The following is a 16,350-nucleotide window of genomic DNA, read 5'->3' on the forward strand; positions in this document are numbered from 1 at the left end:
AAACTATAATAAAAAGAAAAAACAAGAGAGAGAAAATGATATCAGTGAAAAAGAAAAGAGAGAAAATGAAGCAAATGAGGTTTGTAAAAATGTTTATATTCTTGTTTGAATTGAAAGCAAAGAAGGAAAGGAAAAAAAAAATACAGAAAGTGCTACTAGATAAAACGACGTAGTATAGAAAGGGGGGTGTAGGGGAAGCTGCATACATTAGAGTCTAGGGAAAAATTTGTAGTTGAGTCTAAGTTAAAAAGAGCTGAAATTAGATAACACTTATGAGGCTTTTTTATCCTAAATTTTCTGTTTATTTCTAAAACTTTCTAAATTCATGATGTGAACATCTATAAGATGACCGTCTAATGTAAATGAAACTTAGGTTATAAGTCTTAGCTTATAACCTAAGTCTTAGCTTAGTGGTAAGGAAAGAACCTTTTACCCTTGAGGTTAACGATTTAATTTCCATTAGCTAGGGGCGCTTTGAGAGTTGAGATCACCTTACGTTTACCTCTCATTTTAAAAGTGTTTAACTAGCTAATCAATGGAGAAAACACGACTAAATGAGTGTGTAAAGAACGACTGGTTGATGGTTAGTTTAACGATTGTTATGTATTGGGGAACACTTTAACAAAAATTGTGCGGTTTACAGATGGGCATTCCACGAAAGGCAAGAAATTATGGTGCTCCTATGAGTAGTCCTATCTACATGGTATGAAGGGGTGAAGTTGTTGGGTTTGAGAAGTGTGGCGAACGGTTCAAGGAGGCTAAGGGGGTGCATAGCTTAGGAGTTTTAAGTTATGGGCTATTTCTCCTTTGTTAGTAACTTACATTCTTAGCCCTTAGATTATTTGCCTTGTATTTGGACTATATATACTCTTGTATTGTCATTGTAAGGGAGTAATAAGATGAAGGGAGAAAGATGTAGAGAGAGAGAAAGAGAGCCTCATGTAAACCTTAACACTTAGGGTTTGAGTGTTTGAGATGATGAGTTTGGGGTGGGAGCTTTAATGGTGATTGAAGCTTGTAATCTACATTAATCTTCATCAAATTGTTACTCTATAGTGCATTTGTGGGTTTTTCTCCCGGTTCTCGGGTTTCTCCTTGTCTCGTTTATTACTTGTTTTTCACGTCTTCGTTGTTGTTAATCGCAAACTAGCTAGCACATTGGTAATCCCTTTCAGAAGCAGCCGCTTAAGGGTAGTTTGATTGATCAAGCTGATTTTCATTCTTTTGTTCTTCCTTCCCTTGGGCTTCCCTCTTTTAATTTGTGGGTTTGGATGGTTGAGGCTTGGCGTAAAAGGCTTTGGCTTTATACTAAATCAAGTTAGACCAAGGGTGTGTTTGGTAAAGAGCTTTTACCTTATTTTGTCCAATTAGATGTTTGACTAATTAAAAAAGCTAATTTGGGTGTTTGGTAAATAACTTATTAAAAGAGCTTTTTGGACTCAAAAACTCTTTTAGAAAAAGCTCATTATAAGAGCTTTTTTAAATTAGTTTATTGTACAATTAGCTTTTTGTCTTTTAAATACACTAAAATAACTAACAAAACAGCTATTTACCAAACACTTTTACACAATCAGCTAATCATAATCAGCTAGTCAAACCAGCTAATATAACCATCTAGTCAAATTAGCTAATACAATCAGCTACCAGCTAATTACCAAATAGGCCGCCCCAAATCAATCCATTATAGACCAAAGTAGACATCAAATTACAACAATAAAAAAATTAAATTAACTAGATTATATTCTCTCAAAAAAGAAAAAAAAAGTATTCAAGATTATATCAAATCAAATCAAATTAAAAACATCCATTATAACATTCAAGAGAATAATTATATCAGATCAATGAAAGTCCAATGAACTAAACACATCAGATGTGCATAATTAGCTTTTTTATGTCAATCTTTCAACTCAATATATCATTAATCTTTTAATAGGAAAAAGTTTTGTCCATTTGGTACTTTTTGGATCATGATTGACTAACATCAAATTGCAATAAAAAGTTTGCTGATTTTAATTTTCACTCTAAATTTGAACTATTAGGCTTAGACTTTCCTCACATCATGGGAAAGTAGGCAAGCTAATATAGCTGTATTAGCATACAAGTTAAACATATACAAGTACAACACTACACCAAATAGATTGGTAGTATGACTAGTATCATCAAGTGTGAATTGAGTGTGAAGCAGCAACAACAGCAGCACCAATGCCGGAGGCATCTTTAAACTGCTTGAGAACGACCATCTTCGATACTTCTTCATCGAGCAACTCCTCAGCAAGAGTTTTCTGCAGGCATGATTTAAACTTTTTGTATGTGCCAAACAATGACCCATCAATAACAACTACAGTCTCCTCTGTCTTGGTTATGTCTTTGCCTAACCTCTTCAGGATTGCCAGTATAGCAGCAGCAGCAAGTCGAGCCCCTCGTGTAGCTACATATCACATATCTTGACAACAAGCTGCTTCCTCTCCAAGGATATGTTGGTTATCTAAATATCAGAAGAATGACAATTACAATAAGAGTTGATTCAGAAATCCAAAATTTTCTGTTTTGCTTCTTTTGATCATAAGCATACATGATAAAAATCTCTATAATTAGGCGATGTAGGCCTTAAACGATCCCTGGTGTAAGGTTCATAGAAAAATCCAAGGACTCTTAGAAAATAACCAAACTTAAGTGCATCGAGCTTTCGTTTCAGGATTCCATTGCAATTTCAAACTCACATTTTACAGCAATGTCATTTGACTTAATAGGACTGAATTTAATTTGCACTTACAAAACTTGCTTTAGAGTTTGGGAGGACATTGGTCAAGTATTTTTAAATATGGCACAGAATTGTATTTTATAGTTGTCCTTTTCACCTTAACAAGAAAAGGTTTCAGGAAAAATACGATACACTGTCATTTACAACTAAAATAAGTCAAGATAAGATCAAATCATTGCTTTTCAAGTCAAATAACAAAGCTTTAATCATCATTACCCAGTACTCATGTTTATATAATGTAGTCGCATCGTGTCCAGCATGAGTGCAGATTGCAGAATGAATAATTTGCAATAAGGTACATGCTTAGGGACAAAGGAGTACTAAGAAACAGGGAAATGTGCGAAAAAAAAGAGATTTTCCATCGTAAAATGTTTGCATAATTGATAAGAAGTTTATACCTCAATGATCTCCTCTAGACATTTCCCAACCACACTTAAGTCAGTGGATTTGTCACTATGCATCGCTACCACATTATACGTCCTGCATTCCAAAGTGAAAGACTTAGGCGCAAAATATTGGAACCACATAATATGACAGTACAATTATATTTGTCCTGGTAAAAGGACTGAATGCAATTTCCTCACATACGCCAGTATATAATGCTGTCGAAGTTTTGGAGGAGTTCTGTCACCAAAAAGCGCAGCATCATCAGCTAGTCGCTGCAAAATTCTACGCACAATTTCTCCCAAATATCTACCAGAAAGCATCTTTTCTAGAATCTGATAGATAATAGTGATTTGAAGGTTTTAGAATATGAAAGATTATCAATTTAACCATAAGAATTCAGAATAAATACAGTTGTGATAATTACCTGCTTGTGGTGGTTTGGACTATCATAGTCTAATTCATGATCGTAGTCAGTTAAAGGAAGAAGTGGAGAGTTAAAATTACCCCATTCTGTGTTAATAACCTACATCTGACACAATTAGTAAATCATCCAAACCAACTGAATCAAGTTATCTTCTGTAACTCGGGAAGAAGGTAATGTTACCATCTGTCCTGATTCTGGTGGAAGACCATACGCCTTTACAATTGTTTTCAGACTGTTCTACATAAGCTGCATTAGTTCCAGTACCCAATACTACAGCTGCAACAACATTGTTGTCGCAAAATCTTCCTCCAGCCAAAGCACCAACAGTATCATTGAGCTGATTAACATATGCAGGTTAATTAGCAACTCTGAAGTTCAGAAGGGGAAATTGCAGAATACTAGAATAGTGGACTGGTGTACAGGTAAAATAGGAGATTAACTTACCAAAGCAGTGACATTAACATTAATAGCTTGTTTCTCTAACGCCTTTGTCAATTCTTTCACCACGTCTTTACCAATCTAATATCGTTCAGATCATAAAGTGTCAGGTTGAAAAGTTCATAAACCAAGCAAAATAAGTTTAGATGGACATCAAGCAACTATATTGGTAGAGCTGTCTTCTTCGAAAATTCAAAAATTAGCATTCTAATGATCATGTTTGTTTCGTTAGACATGAACACTATTTTATCAGATTTAGGATTTGTAACATGCAGATGAATTGGAAAGTGCCACTATCAAGAAAAGTCAATAATAAAGTCCAGAAGACTAAAACTACTTTTAGTACTTAGATGTTGTGTACTCAAGGCCGATGTGTAAATAACTAAATATACATATTCTTCCATTCGGAGTTAATAGTCACGTATTAAGACATCTGGTAAAAAAAATGAATATCATAATAGAGATACGACTACTAAATTGTTATAAATATAACGAAAAGTAAAGTCACTTTTATTATGAAGGGTTGGGACAATGTGACAACTAATTTTAGGAGGACGGATATTTGTTGATATAGATGCTTTCAGCATTTTAGAATGATCAACTACTCACTAGTCATTATACTGAACAAATTTCACTGAACTACTGAAGCATAAGAGACTTACAGCATCTTGCACATCGAAGTCCTTTGTCCAATTAAGGAGAGTCCCGGAGTTTATCCTTGTTTGTTGTACTGGGAATGAGAAAGTAAACCCGAGTTCCCTCTTCTTACCAGGTTGTATCTCCGAATCAGAATCCATTTCAATAACTTGAGAAACTTTCTCTGCTATATAATCAAAGAGTTCCTGAAATCAGAAATCTGTCAACTTTCTGAGAAAGCATAGCTTTAGTTATAGCACAACATTTCATTCAAGACGAGAAGGGAGATAGATTTTACTTACATGTAACTTTCCAACCTTAATGTTTGGAGGCACCATGTAAGACTCGGATTTTAGATCAATGGTCCTATCTCCTTGCAATTTAACACGCATCACACGAAAGTTCGTCCCACCCAAGTCCAATGCATAAAAGCATCCCTTTTCATGACTGAAAGGCAACAGCCACAAGAACACTGCCTACATTACTACATACAGAATCAAACAGCAAGGAAGACATCTTTACTGACATCAAAATCAATTCATTAATTTAAAGTCATATGACATGTACACATGAAAGACGATTTTAATCTTGAATCCTGCTCCACACTATAGGAAGCACATATTAGGATAATTTTAGCAAATTTGTAGTTCCTTGTCTCATATCAATGGTTTTTCTTCTCAGTTTAGCAACATTATTGTCAAAGCCATTGCTGTCATAAACTCATAACCACTAGTACACACACGCGCACACGCACACACGTATTCAGATTTTAATAAACAAAACCAAGTGACTAACAAAGAAACATCAAATCCACCCACCATCAACTCATCAAATTTCAGAAAATGGTTGTCATATGTCCACAACATGTAAAAATAATGCATGTTAGACTAGATTTTTCAATAGAATGAGGTGACAGGGTTGTTTGGATCAATTTCATTCAATTTTAGTTTGGTTTGTGTGTAATTCTACTAAGGGCTTGTTCTGATTTACTGAACTGACTGAACTGAATTGATTGAAGTTGAGCTGAACTGAACTGAATAAATGAATTGTTTAGAAGAAAAAGAAATTAAAAACTGAACTGAACTGAAATTAAGCTGAATAGAACAGACCCTAAGTAACTATGATCAGTGAGTCATTTGATTCATTTTAAGTCAAACCAAATTCAATTCAAACAATTGAATAATGATCACCTACCCACTATACCTCTTCATTCATCCAATTAGTTCATACACTCACCCACCTTTTTACTCATCTTGGTACACTTTATTTACCTTTTTCTTACACTCAATTCACTTTTTTTTCGTTCGTTTTTCCTCGATTTTCGAATTAGAGTTATTACTAGTGATGAATTACAAAAATTTGTAAATATTACTTGATACAACTAAAAACAAAAGAAAAGTTAAAAAAAAAGTACCCAGAAGGTAGGGAATCAACATAAGAAACAAGCATTTTGATAGAACTAGAATCTTCATCTTCTAAACCCTTTCTCATCATCAATTCCATTTCATTTGCCAACTGCTTCAGCAATTCAACTGATACCCAGAATTCTTCTTCTATTTTCTTCACCATTTCCTCTAATCTCACCCCATTTTTTACATTTTCACAATTACTCATCTTTTTTTCTTCAATTTTTCTAAGCCTTTCTTTTTAGCTCTTTTTAGAAAACCTTCTTAATGCATTTGATTCCCTAATATTTGTATAATTGTATGTGAACCTTTTTTGGATGTATTGTAATTAAAAAATGGCAACTGCATTGAATTATAATAATGGGGCGGCAAAAACAAAGGATGGAAGATGGTGGCTGCAAAATTCATGCAACAAAAACATTAAACAAAGACTTAGGCCTTGTTTGGCCTCTTTAATCATAAAAAGAATAATATTCTGTAAAAATAAGTTTTAACAAAAAATAATATTCGGTAAAAATAAGTTTTAACCGAGTTACAAACCAGAAGTCTACTGGGATCAATGCATAAAAACATTTAGAGGGAGCTTGTCCAAATATGAAAGCTATTTTTTTTTTTCACAAGCAATCACATATTAATACAAGAATTTGATCGTCTCCTCTAACAAATTCAATTTAAAAAATCATATCATAATGAATGGACAAATTAAAGATAACTGCATTGCATTCACTATATAATCTGGGAAAATAATGGTTTAAATTGTAAAAAGAAATTTTTTGTTACAATTAACAGCAAGAATTATTGAACAGCATTAATATATACTAGACTAAACCCACCAAACAAATACTAGTATTATAAATCGTAAATCGAGTGTGAAGCAGCAACTACAGCAGCACCGATGCCTGAGGCATCTTTGAACTGTCTAAGAACAACCATCTTTGACACTTCTTCATCGAGTAATTCATCTGCAAGAGTCTTCTGTAAGCAAAGTTTGAACTCTTCGTATTTCCCGAACAATGACCCATCTATAGCAACTACAGTTTCCCCTGCACTTGTTTTGTCTTTGCCTAGCATCTTAAGGATGGACAGTATTGCAAAAGCTGAAAGTCGAGCACCTCGTGTAGCAACAATTTCACATATCTTGACAACTACCTTCTTCTTCTCCAGGGATATATTGGTTATCTAAATTTCAAAGAAATGATTATCATAATGGAGTTAGATGGTGGAAGAATCGTATTTCATTTGCATCTTTTGATTACAAACATAATGTAATTTCTCCAAACAAATTAAAGTTAATATGCACAAAATAAATCTGTTTACTGAGCAGACAAAATCAACCTTTCACTTGATCATTTTACACAGTTAAACATAAAATTCAGAAAATTTTGTGATATTGATCAAGTATTGAGATACAGAAATAAGATACACATTAATCAAAACTCAATAATGCTTCAATATCACAAATATTTTATATTTTATTGAAGTACTTCAATAAACACAATTATCAGCAAAAATATAGTTCAGGTAAAAGCTACTAAGTTCAATTTACCAATCCAAATAAGTTTTCGCATGTTCAGATTTTTCAAATAGAAAAACGAATTACCTAAACATTGCTTTAATATGATGTGGTCGCATCATGTCCAGTATGGTACAGAAAGATGAATGAATGACTTGCAGTAATAGTAACAAAGGTGAACATGCTCAGGGAAATCAGTTTTACAAAACTAGAATGAATATACTAGTATAAGTATAAATACCTCTAAAACCTGCTCTAGGCTTTTCCCAACCACACTCAAGTCTGTGGACTTGTCACCATGCATCGCGGAAACAATATCCGTCCTGCATTAACCACAGTGAATTAGACCTCAAAAATATGTTGCAACAAAATAAGATGAAAATTTGTCCACAAAAAACATTGATTGCATTTCACACACATACCCCAAAACATAAGGTTGTCGAAGTTTTGGAGGAACAATGTCACCAAAAAGCGCTGCATCATCAGCTAAATTTAGCAAAATTCTCCGCACAATTTCTCCCAAATATCTACCAGATAGCATCTTTTCTAGGATCTGAAACATAATGTTGATTTGAATTCTTCAGCAGATGCAAGATTACCAATTATTTGATCATCAAAATACGCTTACTATAACAATCACCTGCTTGTGGTGGTTCGGACTATCACTGTCTAATGCACGATCATAGTCAGTTAAAGGAAGAAGAGAAGAATTGAAATTGCCCCACTCCGTGTTGATAACCTATGTTTTAATACCCAAAACAACAACCATCTCAATACAAAGATCAACACAGTTTTTTGTAAAGTAAAACTCAGGAAAATGAAGGTAAAGTTACCATTTGTCCTGATTTTGGTGGAAGACCATATGGCTTCACAATGCGTTCGGACTGTTCTACATAAGCAGCATTCATACCGGTACCCAAAATCACGGCTGCAACAACATTTTTGTTGTAAAATCGACCTCCGGCCAAAGTGCCAACAGTATCATTGAGCTGGTAACCATATAGAAGTTAGCAACTTCTGAAGTTCGGAAAAGAAAATTTTGACAGAAAATTTAGACTGATAAAAGTAGTAGTTTAACTTACCAAAGAAGTCACATTTACATCAATAGCCCGTTTCTCCAAAGCCTTTGACAACTCCTTCACCATGTCTTTGCCAATCTAATCAGTTTAAGATGATCAAATGTCAATTCAAATGCTCATGAACCAAGCAAATATTGGATGAATAAAAATAAAATAATGGATGGGATAGAAGTATAGAACTATCAAGCTCTCTGTGCCGAGTCATCCCCCTCAATGATGCAATTAGTTACTATTCAGGCTACAACTATGATTTTCACATTTAAGGACCCATATATAGAATTCGAATGCAAGCAGTGAAGAAGTACAAAGTAGATATATGAAAGCAAACGTGTACCAATAGGCCATGCATGCCCGAAATACACTTCCTTCTTAGTTTTATCTTATCCAAGGAACTTACTACTTAAAAGTTACAAGCTTTCAACTAGTTACTACATATAAACTAGGATTTATCAAACAGTTTCAGACAAAATATACCGACACCTGAGACCTCTTTATCAACAAGTACCATGAAAAACTCTAACAAACCAACTGGGCAATCACTAACATCATGATATGTAGGATAAATATTAGCTATTTATAAGTTATTCTAGGGGGGCCAAACTAAACATTACATATATCACCACTTGGGCCATGGGGGGCGGGGCCTCCACCAGCCCCCCTGGCTCCGCCCATGTATACAAGTCCAGGGACCTGAAACTCATACCAGATCCATCACCTATAACTGTTACAGCTAGACTAATGCAGACCAGTGAACTATAACACATACTTCATGCTTGCTTATAGAGAAGCATGATCAAAGGCACTCACATGAAACATTCCACATAAAAATTGATATAAATTCCCTTGATTTATGACTGTGTCAAACTGGCTGTAGAAGTAGAAGCTGTGGCATGCTTGGATAATTCTTAGACTTTAGGCTACATAAAAAGCATGATGCAACATTTCAAAATGCATTATACGGCCACATTGCTTCCGGGGGAAAAAAAAAAAAAAAAAAAAAAAAAAAAAAAAAAAAAAGAAAAAACTGTGTCCAGAAAATATATTATTGTTTATAATTTTCTGCCACATTCTAATCTCATTTGCTAGTATTTCTAATGCCAGACATTTCATATTTACAGCCTTTCAGCCAAATGCATGTAGCTGAACATGGTACATTGGAACGTACAAAAAGGCATAAGAGACTTACAGCATCTTTTGCATCGTAGTCCTTTGTCCAATCAAGGAGAGTTCCAGAGTTGATCTTTGTTTGGTGCACTGGGAATGAGAAAGTAAACCCAAGCTCCCTCTTCTTACCAGGAACAGTATCAAAATCAGCTTTTACCGATTCAAAAACATGTGAAACTTTTTCCGCAATATAATCAAAGAGTTCCTGAGATCAGAACTAAACGTCAATGTCTGAGATAATAGAACTATAGTAATTTAAATCAAACAATTCCCTCCAAAAGAGAAGGGAAACTGATTTCACTTACATGTAATTTCCCAATCTTTATCTTAGGAGGCACCATATAAGACTCGGCCTTTAGTTCAATAGTCCTATTTCCCTGCAATTTAACTTGCATTACACGAAGGTTTGTCCCACCCAAGTCCAATGCATAAAAGCATCCCTCTTCATGGCTGAAAGGCAACAGCCACAATAACACCACTCACATTACATTACTACATAGTACATACAGGCATGCAGTATCAAACAGCAAGGGAGACAGAAATCGTTAACATTGTCAATCAAATACTTAGTCTCAGAAAATTGAATTTATGAGGAGTGTAGCATAGCAACAAGACAGCCATTTTAACAAGTAAATACTGTGTTAGCAACTTTGTACTACCTGTTCTTACTATAATTGTTTCAAATCTTACCTTGGATTATCCAGCTTTAAATGTACTTTTCATTTCACAATTACAATTACTATTTTACATGAATAATAATATTATATACACCGTATCTATTACTTTTCTACGTAGTCATAGGTTCATCGAGATTAAAGTATTAAACTTAAGCATTTTTAAACACTTTAAATCGTTCTACTTTATTTTATTTTTTTTCCTTTCAACATTAGTCATAAAAATGAGACATCTGAAGTATTCAGCGACACTTTGTATCAGATGGCAGCAATTATAATATCAAACGGTGCCTAAAAGACAGTCACTGACCTATTATCTACCCACTTACCGCACAGCAAATGGAATTGTTAACTATTTGAGACTAAATATAACAAATACATTATTTAGTATTAAACATTTGCTGGTATAAGGGGTAGGTCAGTAGGTGTTGCTAGGTTGAGTTATAGAGAGCTGTAAAAGCAATGATGCGATTAGTTTAGTACCCGAGTCCCACACAATCATCAAGAACCACAGAAGCAATGATGCAACTAGTTTAGTACCTAAGTGGCTAAGGCCCACACAATCACCATCTCAAGACCTTACTTAGGAGGCTGACATCATTAAAAATCATTGATGTATGGCATTGCAGCTTGTTGATGATTTATTATGTTTTCCAATAGTTAACAAGCATATGCAATCACTTAATTACCAAGCAAATTAAGTAAACCTCATAATTTAATCCTATTTGGTCCACATTTGCTAGAACCTTGTCTCTAAAATTAGAATAGAGAGGACAAAAGAGACTCATCTAACATTATTCTCATCATATATAGAATAATGAATATTTTTACCTATTAACAGGAACATTACATATGATGTCCTTGTATTTTGGCTTTTCCATAAGATGGACATAGATTTGCTAAATTTCACATGATACCCTTTGATCATTGACCTCAGTTTATAAGGCAAATCTTGTATCATTTCCCTAAGACCCTAACATCCTCTAGACGCAAATTGAATCCTAAACTTGGGAGCATAATGTGTATCATACTCCCTGTAGAGCACATCACAACCTCACATGGCCAAAAAAATCATTGATGACATATTCTGGAAACTACAGGGAAACAATTAAACAAATGGCAGAGATATATGGCCATTGAGTAATGGAATCTTTGTATATAATTATTGGAAAATGATTGATGGTGTTAAAGAGTTTAGGCGGCGAAAAGCAATCAAATTCAATTAGATTACCAAGCAACAAAGGTTGCCTGCAATTAACCATCAAATATATATTGGACATCATATGAACATAGAAAAATAATATGGTCCACCATATAAAAAAGTCTGAAACACAAGAGCACCAATGTATGGTTCATGATATGTTATAATCTAAGCTATAAAATATCCACCGTTAAGGATCTAAATTCTATAATAGTACAGTATGCTTCATAAAAAAATTTTAATAATAATATTGAATAACTAAAATTGTTTGACAATCTTTATAATGGCATGCTTTGTCATCATAGCATGAACAATCACCCAAAATTAAGCGTGCAGTAAATCTTCAAAACACAAAATTTTAGGTGATTCAAAAAAAAATAAAAAATAAAAATCTCATTTGAAGATTTTTAAATAACCATTAAATTTAAACATCGTTAGCTAGTGTACTCAGAGTGTAGATACACAATAAACGATCTCACAACTCACAAGACCATGTTACATTTCAACTTAGGAAAAACCTTTGGCTTATTTGTGAATAATCCAACCTTTATACCCAATTCGCTCAAAGGTAGAATCATTTCGGAAAATTTTTCCTTTTAACTTATTTTGTTTAATTTGTATACATTGTCACACAGACACACACCATTTGAAAGTATTTTCTTTTGGGGTCAATGTCAATTTCACATATGAAAAACAATAATCCATAATAACATTAATAAGCTAATAACATTTCATCATCAATGTAATGTAAAAACAAAAAAAACAAAACAAAACAAAAAATAATTGAAAAGAGAAGATTGAAGAAAGGAAAGATACCCAGAAGGGAGAGAATCAACATAAGAAACAAGCATCTTAATAGAGCTAGATTCTTCATCTTCTAGACCTTTCTGCATCATCAACACCATATCATCACTCAACTCTTTCAGCAATTCAACTGGTACCCAGAATTCCTCTTCTATTTTTTTCACCATTTCCACCAATTTTTCACCATTTTTTACATTTTCACAACTACCCATTATTCCTTTTAATCTTTCTGAAAAATCCCTCTTTTTATTTCTCTCTCTCTTTCTAATTTTTGTGAATGAATTAGCAGAAATTTGGTAGTGTTAATTAATTATATATAAGTAACCAGTTTTGGGCTATCGGGTGAAAATTATTATTATTAATACAAAACGGTGGCAACTGGCATGGAGTTGTTGACAAGTTTGTACTGAAAATGATGTATAATATAAAGTCTAGATCTGTGGCTTTTTGGCAGAAACAAAGGTTGAAAATGGCGGCTGCCAAAAAAACCATGTTAGAGAAAAATACAACTACACGTATTTGGTAACTAATTAGAATGTGACCGTTTATGAAATATCAACTCTATCCTCTAGTCTCCTTATTTGGCTACTTATGTTGTTGATTTGTTGTATGACTTTTGTTTTATTACTCCCTAGTCCGTATTATTATTGCATATTGGATTATTGACGTTCAATTTTTTATTTTTTATTTTTTTATTTTTTTTTATTTTTTTCTTTTGACAACAGCAGATTGCAAAAAGGGAAAACAGGAAATAAAACTAATGACAAGGTTGCGAGAAGGACATACAAAGTAACCTAAATTGATTGGCTAGTTGGTGAGCTTGTTTTACCTCATCTCGATTTACCTTTAGGATAACACATTGATGAAACGGGGAGGCAGTGCTGCGAATCTCCTTTAGCGTCCAGCGAGAATCCATGTTAGCTAGCTTCCCATTTGATAGGGAGTTAACTAAGGCTGTAGAGTCTGTGTAGATAGAAATCGAGTGCAGACCATTAATAGAGCTCCATTTTAGAGCTGACAGGCAAGCAATGGCTTCTGCATGAAAGGCTGAACTTGTTAAACCGGAGTTCCCTCCAACCCCTATTTCAGCTTGGCCGGGGGTTTGGGAAAAGGTCCACCCCGTGCCGTAGGGTCCAGATTGCTTGTGCCAGGACCCATCCATTCTGACTACAGGCATTGTTTGGCTGCCCCTATAGGATTGGCAAAGAAAATCCTTGCCGATCGAGACCTGTAGGAAACCAGGTGGTACAGGAAGATCTAGGTGGTACATCGAGACCTGCAAGCTTACGAACATCCGGCTTCAAGTAGTTCTTAAGAAGATCAAGTGCCAGAGTGAGGTTAGTGAAAAAGGCTCTGAGATAGCCATTGTCCCCTTCAAAGACCCTCTTGTTTCGAGTCATCCATAAGGACCAAAGAGTGGCCACAAATTTTTGGGTTCGGCTACGATGAACCCCATCCTGGCTATAAAACAGCAGGATATAGGTTTGAATCCATTCTTGTATCGAAATAGATCCATTTAGTTTTTTACAGCTCGGAATGCCACAATTATCCCAGGCATTCCGGGATATAGAACAGTACAGAAAAAGATGTCTATCATCCTCGAAATAATTACCACAATAACCACAGATCCCATTCGTATGCATCCCTCTAATCAGAAGGTTCCCATTTACAGGTAAACTATTAGTTGCCAGCTTCCACAAAAAAATGCGCCATTTAGGAAGGATATCAAGGTGCCAGATAATCTTGAAAAAATCAAAAGTTTCCTTCCTATGCAAGGGCTCTGAGGTCTCAAGGAGACCTGCAAGAAAAGCATAGCCAGACTTGACCGTATACTTCCCCGAGGAGTGGTGGTGCCAGTAGAGAAAGGCTTCTTCTTCCATCACAGGTAGGTCAACAGAGAGAATTGCTTGAGCACTCTGCCACTCAAAACGATCCCTAACCATACTGACATTCCAACTTCTAGAGGTCTGGTTAATAAGATCAAAAACAATCCATTTAGAGCTCTGGAGCAAATTTTGGTTGGACTTAACCACCAGGGTTAACCCATGGACCCATTTGGAGCTACTGGCTAGGATATTTCTTCCTGAGCCAATCTTCCAGACAAAGCCTTTCATGAATTTGAGAGCAAGTTTGTGCATGTTTCGTCTAACCCACGAGAAACTGGAGGGAGTCTTAGCTTGAGATTTTCCCGAACATAGCATACACTCACTACTTGCATTATACATTTTAGATGCAAGAAGTTGGGGATTTGTATGCATTCTCTGTATTTGTTTGAACAGCAAGGCATCATTGTAAACATGAACCGAACGAATTCCCAGACCACCCATACCTTTCGGAAGTTGAATAGTTTGTCTATTTACCCAGTGAATACCTTTGTCACCATTTTTTGCCCACCACAATCTTGTTATCAGGGACTCTAACTTACTTGCAATAGACAGAGGGATCTTGAAAGATTTCAGCACATGCGAGGAGATTCCTATAAGGACAGAGTTGATAAGGATTAATTTGGCACCCTCGGAAAGCTTGTAGTGAGCCTAGGAGATAATCTTCTTTTTGACTCGTTCAATCAGATAGGTAAAATGTTGAGATTTTGCTCCCATAAGGTCAATAGGAACCCCAAGATGATTCTTATTACTGTCAACTATAGGGAAACTGAGAATACTTTTGAAGGTTTCTGCCATCGAAGAGGTGACAGATGGGCTAAATTTAACATAGGATTTGCTAAAATTAACTTGTTGTCCAGAGGATTCTCCGAATCTAAATAGAATATCCGCTATAGTAGTACATGATTCTGGGCTAACTTTGAAGAAAAACATAGCGTCATCCGCAAAAAAGAGATGCGAGATTGAAGGTGCTCTTCTCGAGATTTTGACACCTTGCAGCAGCTTGATATCTTCTGCTAAAGAGAGCATACGGGACAAGACATCCATGCAGAACAAAAATAAATAAGGAGATAGCGGGTCACCCTGTCTTAAACCACACTTGGGCTTAAAGGAATCTGACACCTGTCCATTAACCAATGCCCGGAAAGAAACTGTAGAAATACACTGAGAGATCCATTGTATCCATTTTGCTGGAAAACCATAGGCCTGCAAAGTTTTAAGTAAAAAGAGCCAGTCTACTTCGTCGTAGGTTTTAGACATGTCCACCTTGATAGCAGCTAGATGAGTGGACCGTTGTCTCGAGTTAATGAATTGCATGAGTTCCTGTGACATAAAAATATTATCCTCCATTTACCTTCCAGGAATGAAGGCATGTTGGAAATCGGAGATAAGAGAAGGAAGAACGAGCTTGAGTCTAGAAACAAGACAATTGGCAATACATTTATACATAGTGTTGCACAGACTTATAGGTCTAAACTGCGAAGCCGTTTCCAGAATGTCCAGTTTTGGGATCATGACAAGGAGCGTTGAATTCAGCTCATGTCAAAGAAAACCTGTGTTAAAGAAGTGTTGAACGCTTCCGACAACAGTATCACCCACTGTATCCCATAAATTATGAAAGAATTCCGCAGTGACTCCATCAGGGCCCGGAGATTTGGAGCCCTTTATATCAAATATCGCTCTTTTGATATCCTCTGCCTCAAAGGACCGAACAAGAGCTTCAGAATCAACGGTTGAAATAGTAGGAAAATGAATTTGCCGGAGGAGGAGATCAATAAGTTCACTTTTTTGAGCAACAACAGGGGGAGCAAAGACATCCTTTAATGAATTAACAATTAAATTCGAGACTCCCTCCTGACCTACTACCCATGAATCATCATCAACCCGGAGCGTAAGAATTTCATTTCGAGATTTTCGTTGCTTCACTTTGTTAAAAAGGTGCTTTGTTGGAGCATCACCATCTTTGATCCAATCGCATTT

At 35.3% G+C, this 16,350-nt stretch overlaps 1 protein-coding gene and 1 pseudogene across 1 annotated transcript; both read right to left on the reverse strand.

The window, feature by feature from the left end:
- Window positions 1-1,882: 1,882 nt before the first annotated feature.
- LOC110715608 lies at window positions 1,883-6,329 on the reverse strand (annotated as a pseudogene).
- A 205-nt stretch (window positions 6,330-6,534) lies between these two features.
- Window positions 6,535-13,414, reverse strand: LOC110715552 (hexokinase-2-like). Its single transcript, XM_021894140.1, has 9 exons — window positions 12,500-13,414; window positions 10,114-10,258; window positions 9,831-10,013; window positions 8,648-8,722; window positions 8,399-8,554; window positions 8,206-8,304; window positions 7,988-8,118; window positions 7,807-7,888; window positions 6,535-7,231 (listed from the first exon to the last, which is right to left on the reverse strand). Exons 1-9 carry the CDS (start codon window positions 12,697-12,699, stop codon window positions 6,902-6,904), a joined length of 1,401 nt encoding a protein of 466 aa, XP_021749832.1. The 5' UTR covers window positions 12,700-13,414; the 3' UTR covers window positions 6,535-6,901.
- Window positions 13,415-16,350: the final 2,936 nt, after the last annotated feature.

This window comes from Chenopodium quinoa, unplaced genomic scaffold (assembly GCF_001683475.1).
Source record: "Chenopodium quinoa cultivar QQ74 unplaced genomic scaffold, ASM168347v1, whole genome shotgun sequence".
Classification (NCBI taxonomy): domain Eukaryota; kingdom Viridiplantae; phylum Streptophyta; class Magnoliopsida; order Caryophyllales; family Amaranthaceae; genus Chenopodium; species Chenopodium quinoa.

Coding starts and splice junctions, on each gene's coding strand:
- LOC110715552 (XM_021894140.1), bottom strand. CDS start 12,699: ATGGGTAGTTGTGAAAATGTAAAAAATGGTGAAAAATTGGTGGAAATG. Junction 10,259..12,499: donor GTTGATTCTCTCCCTTCTGG/GTATCTTTCCTT, acceptor GTTGCCTTTCAG/CCATGAAGAGGGATGCTTTT. Junction 8,305..8,398: donor CACCAAAATCAGGACAAATG/GTAACTTTACCT, acceptor ATTAAAACATAG/GTTATCAACACGGAGTGGGG.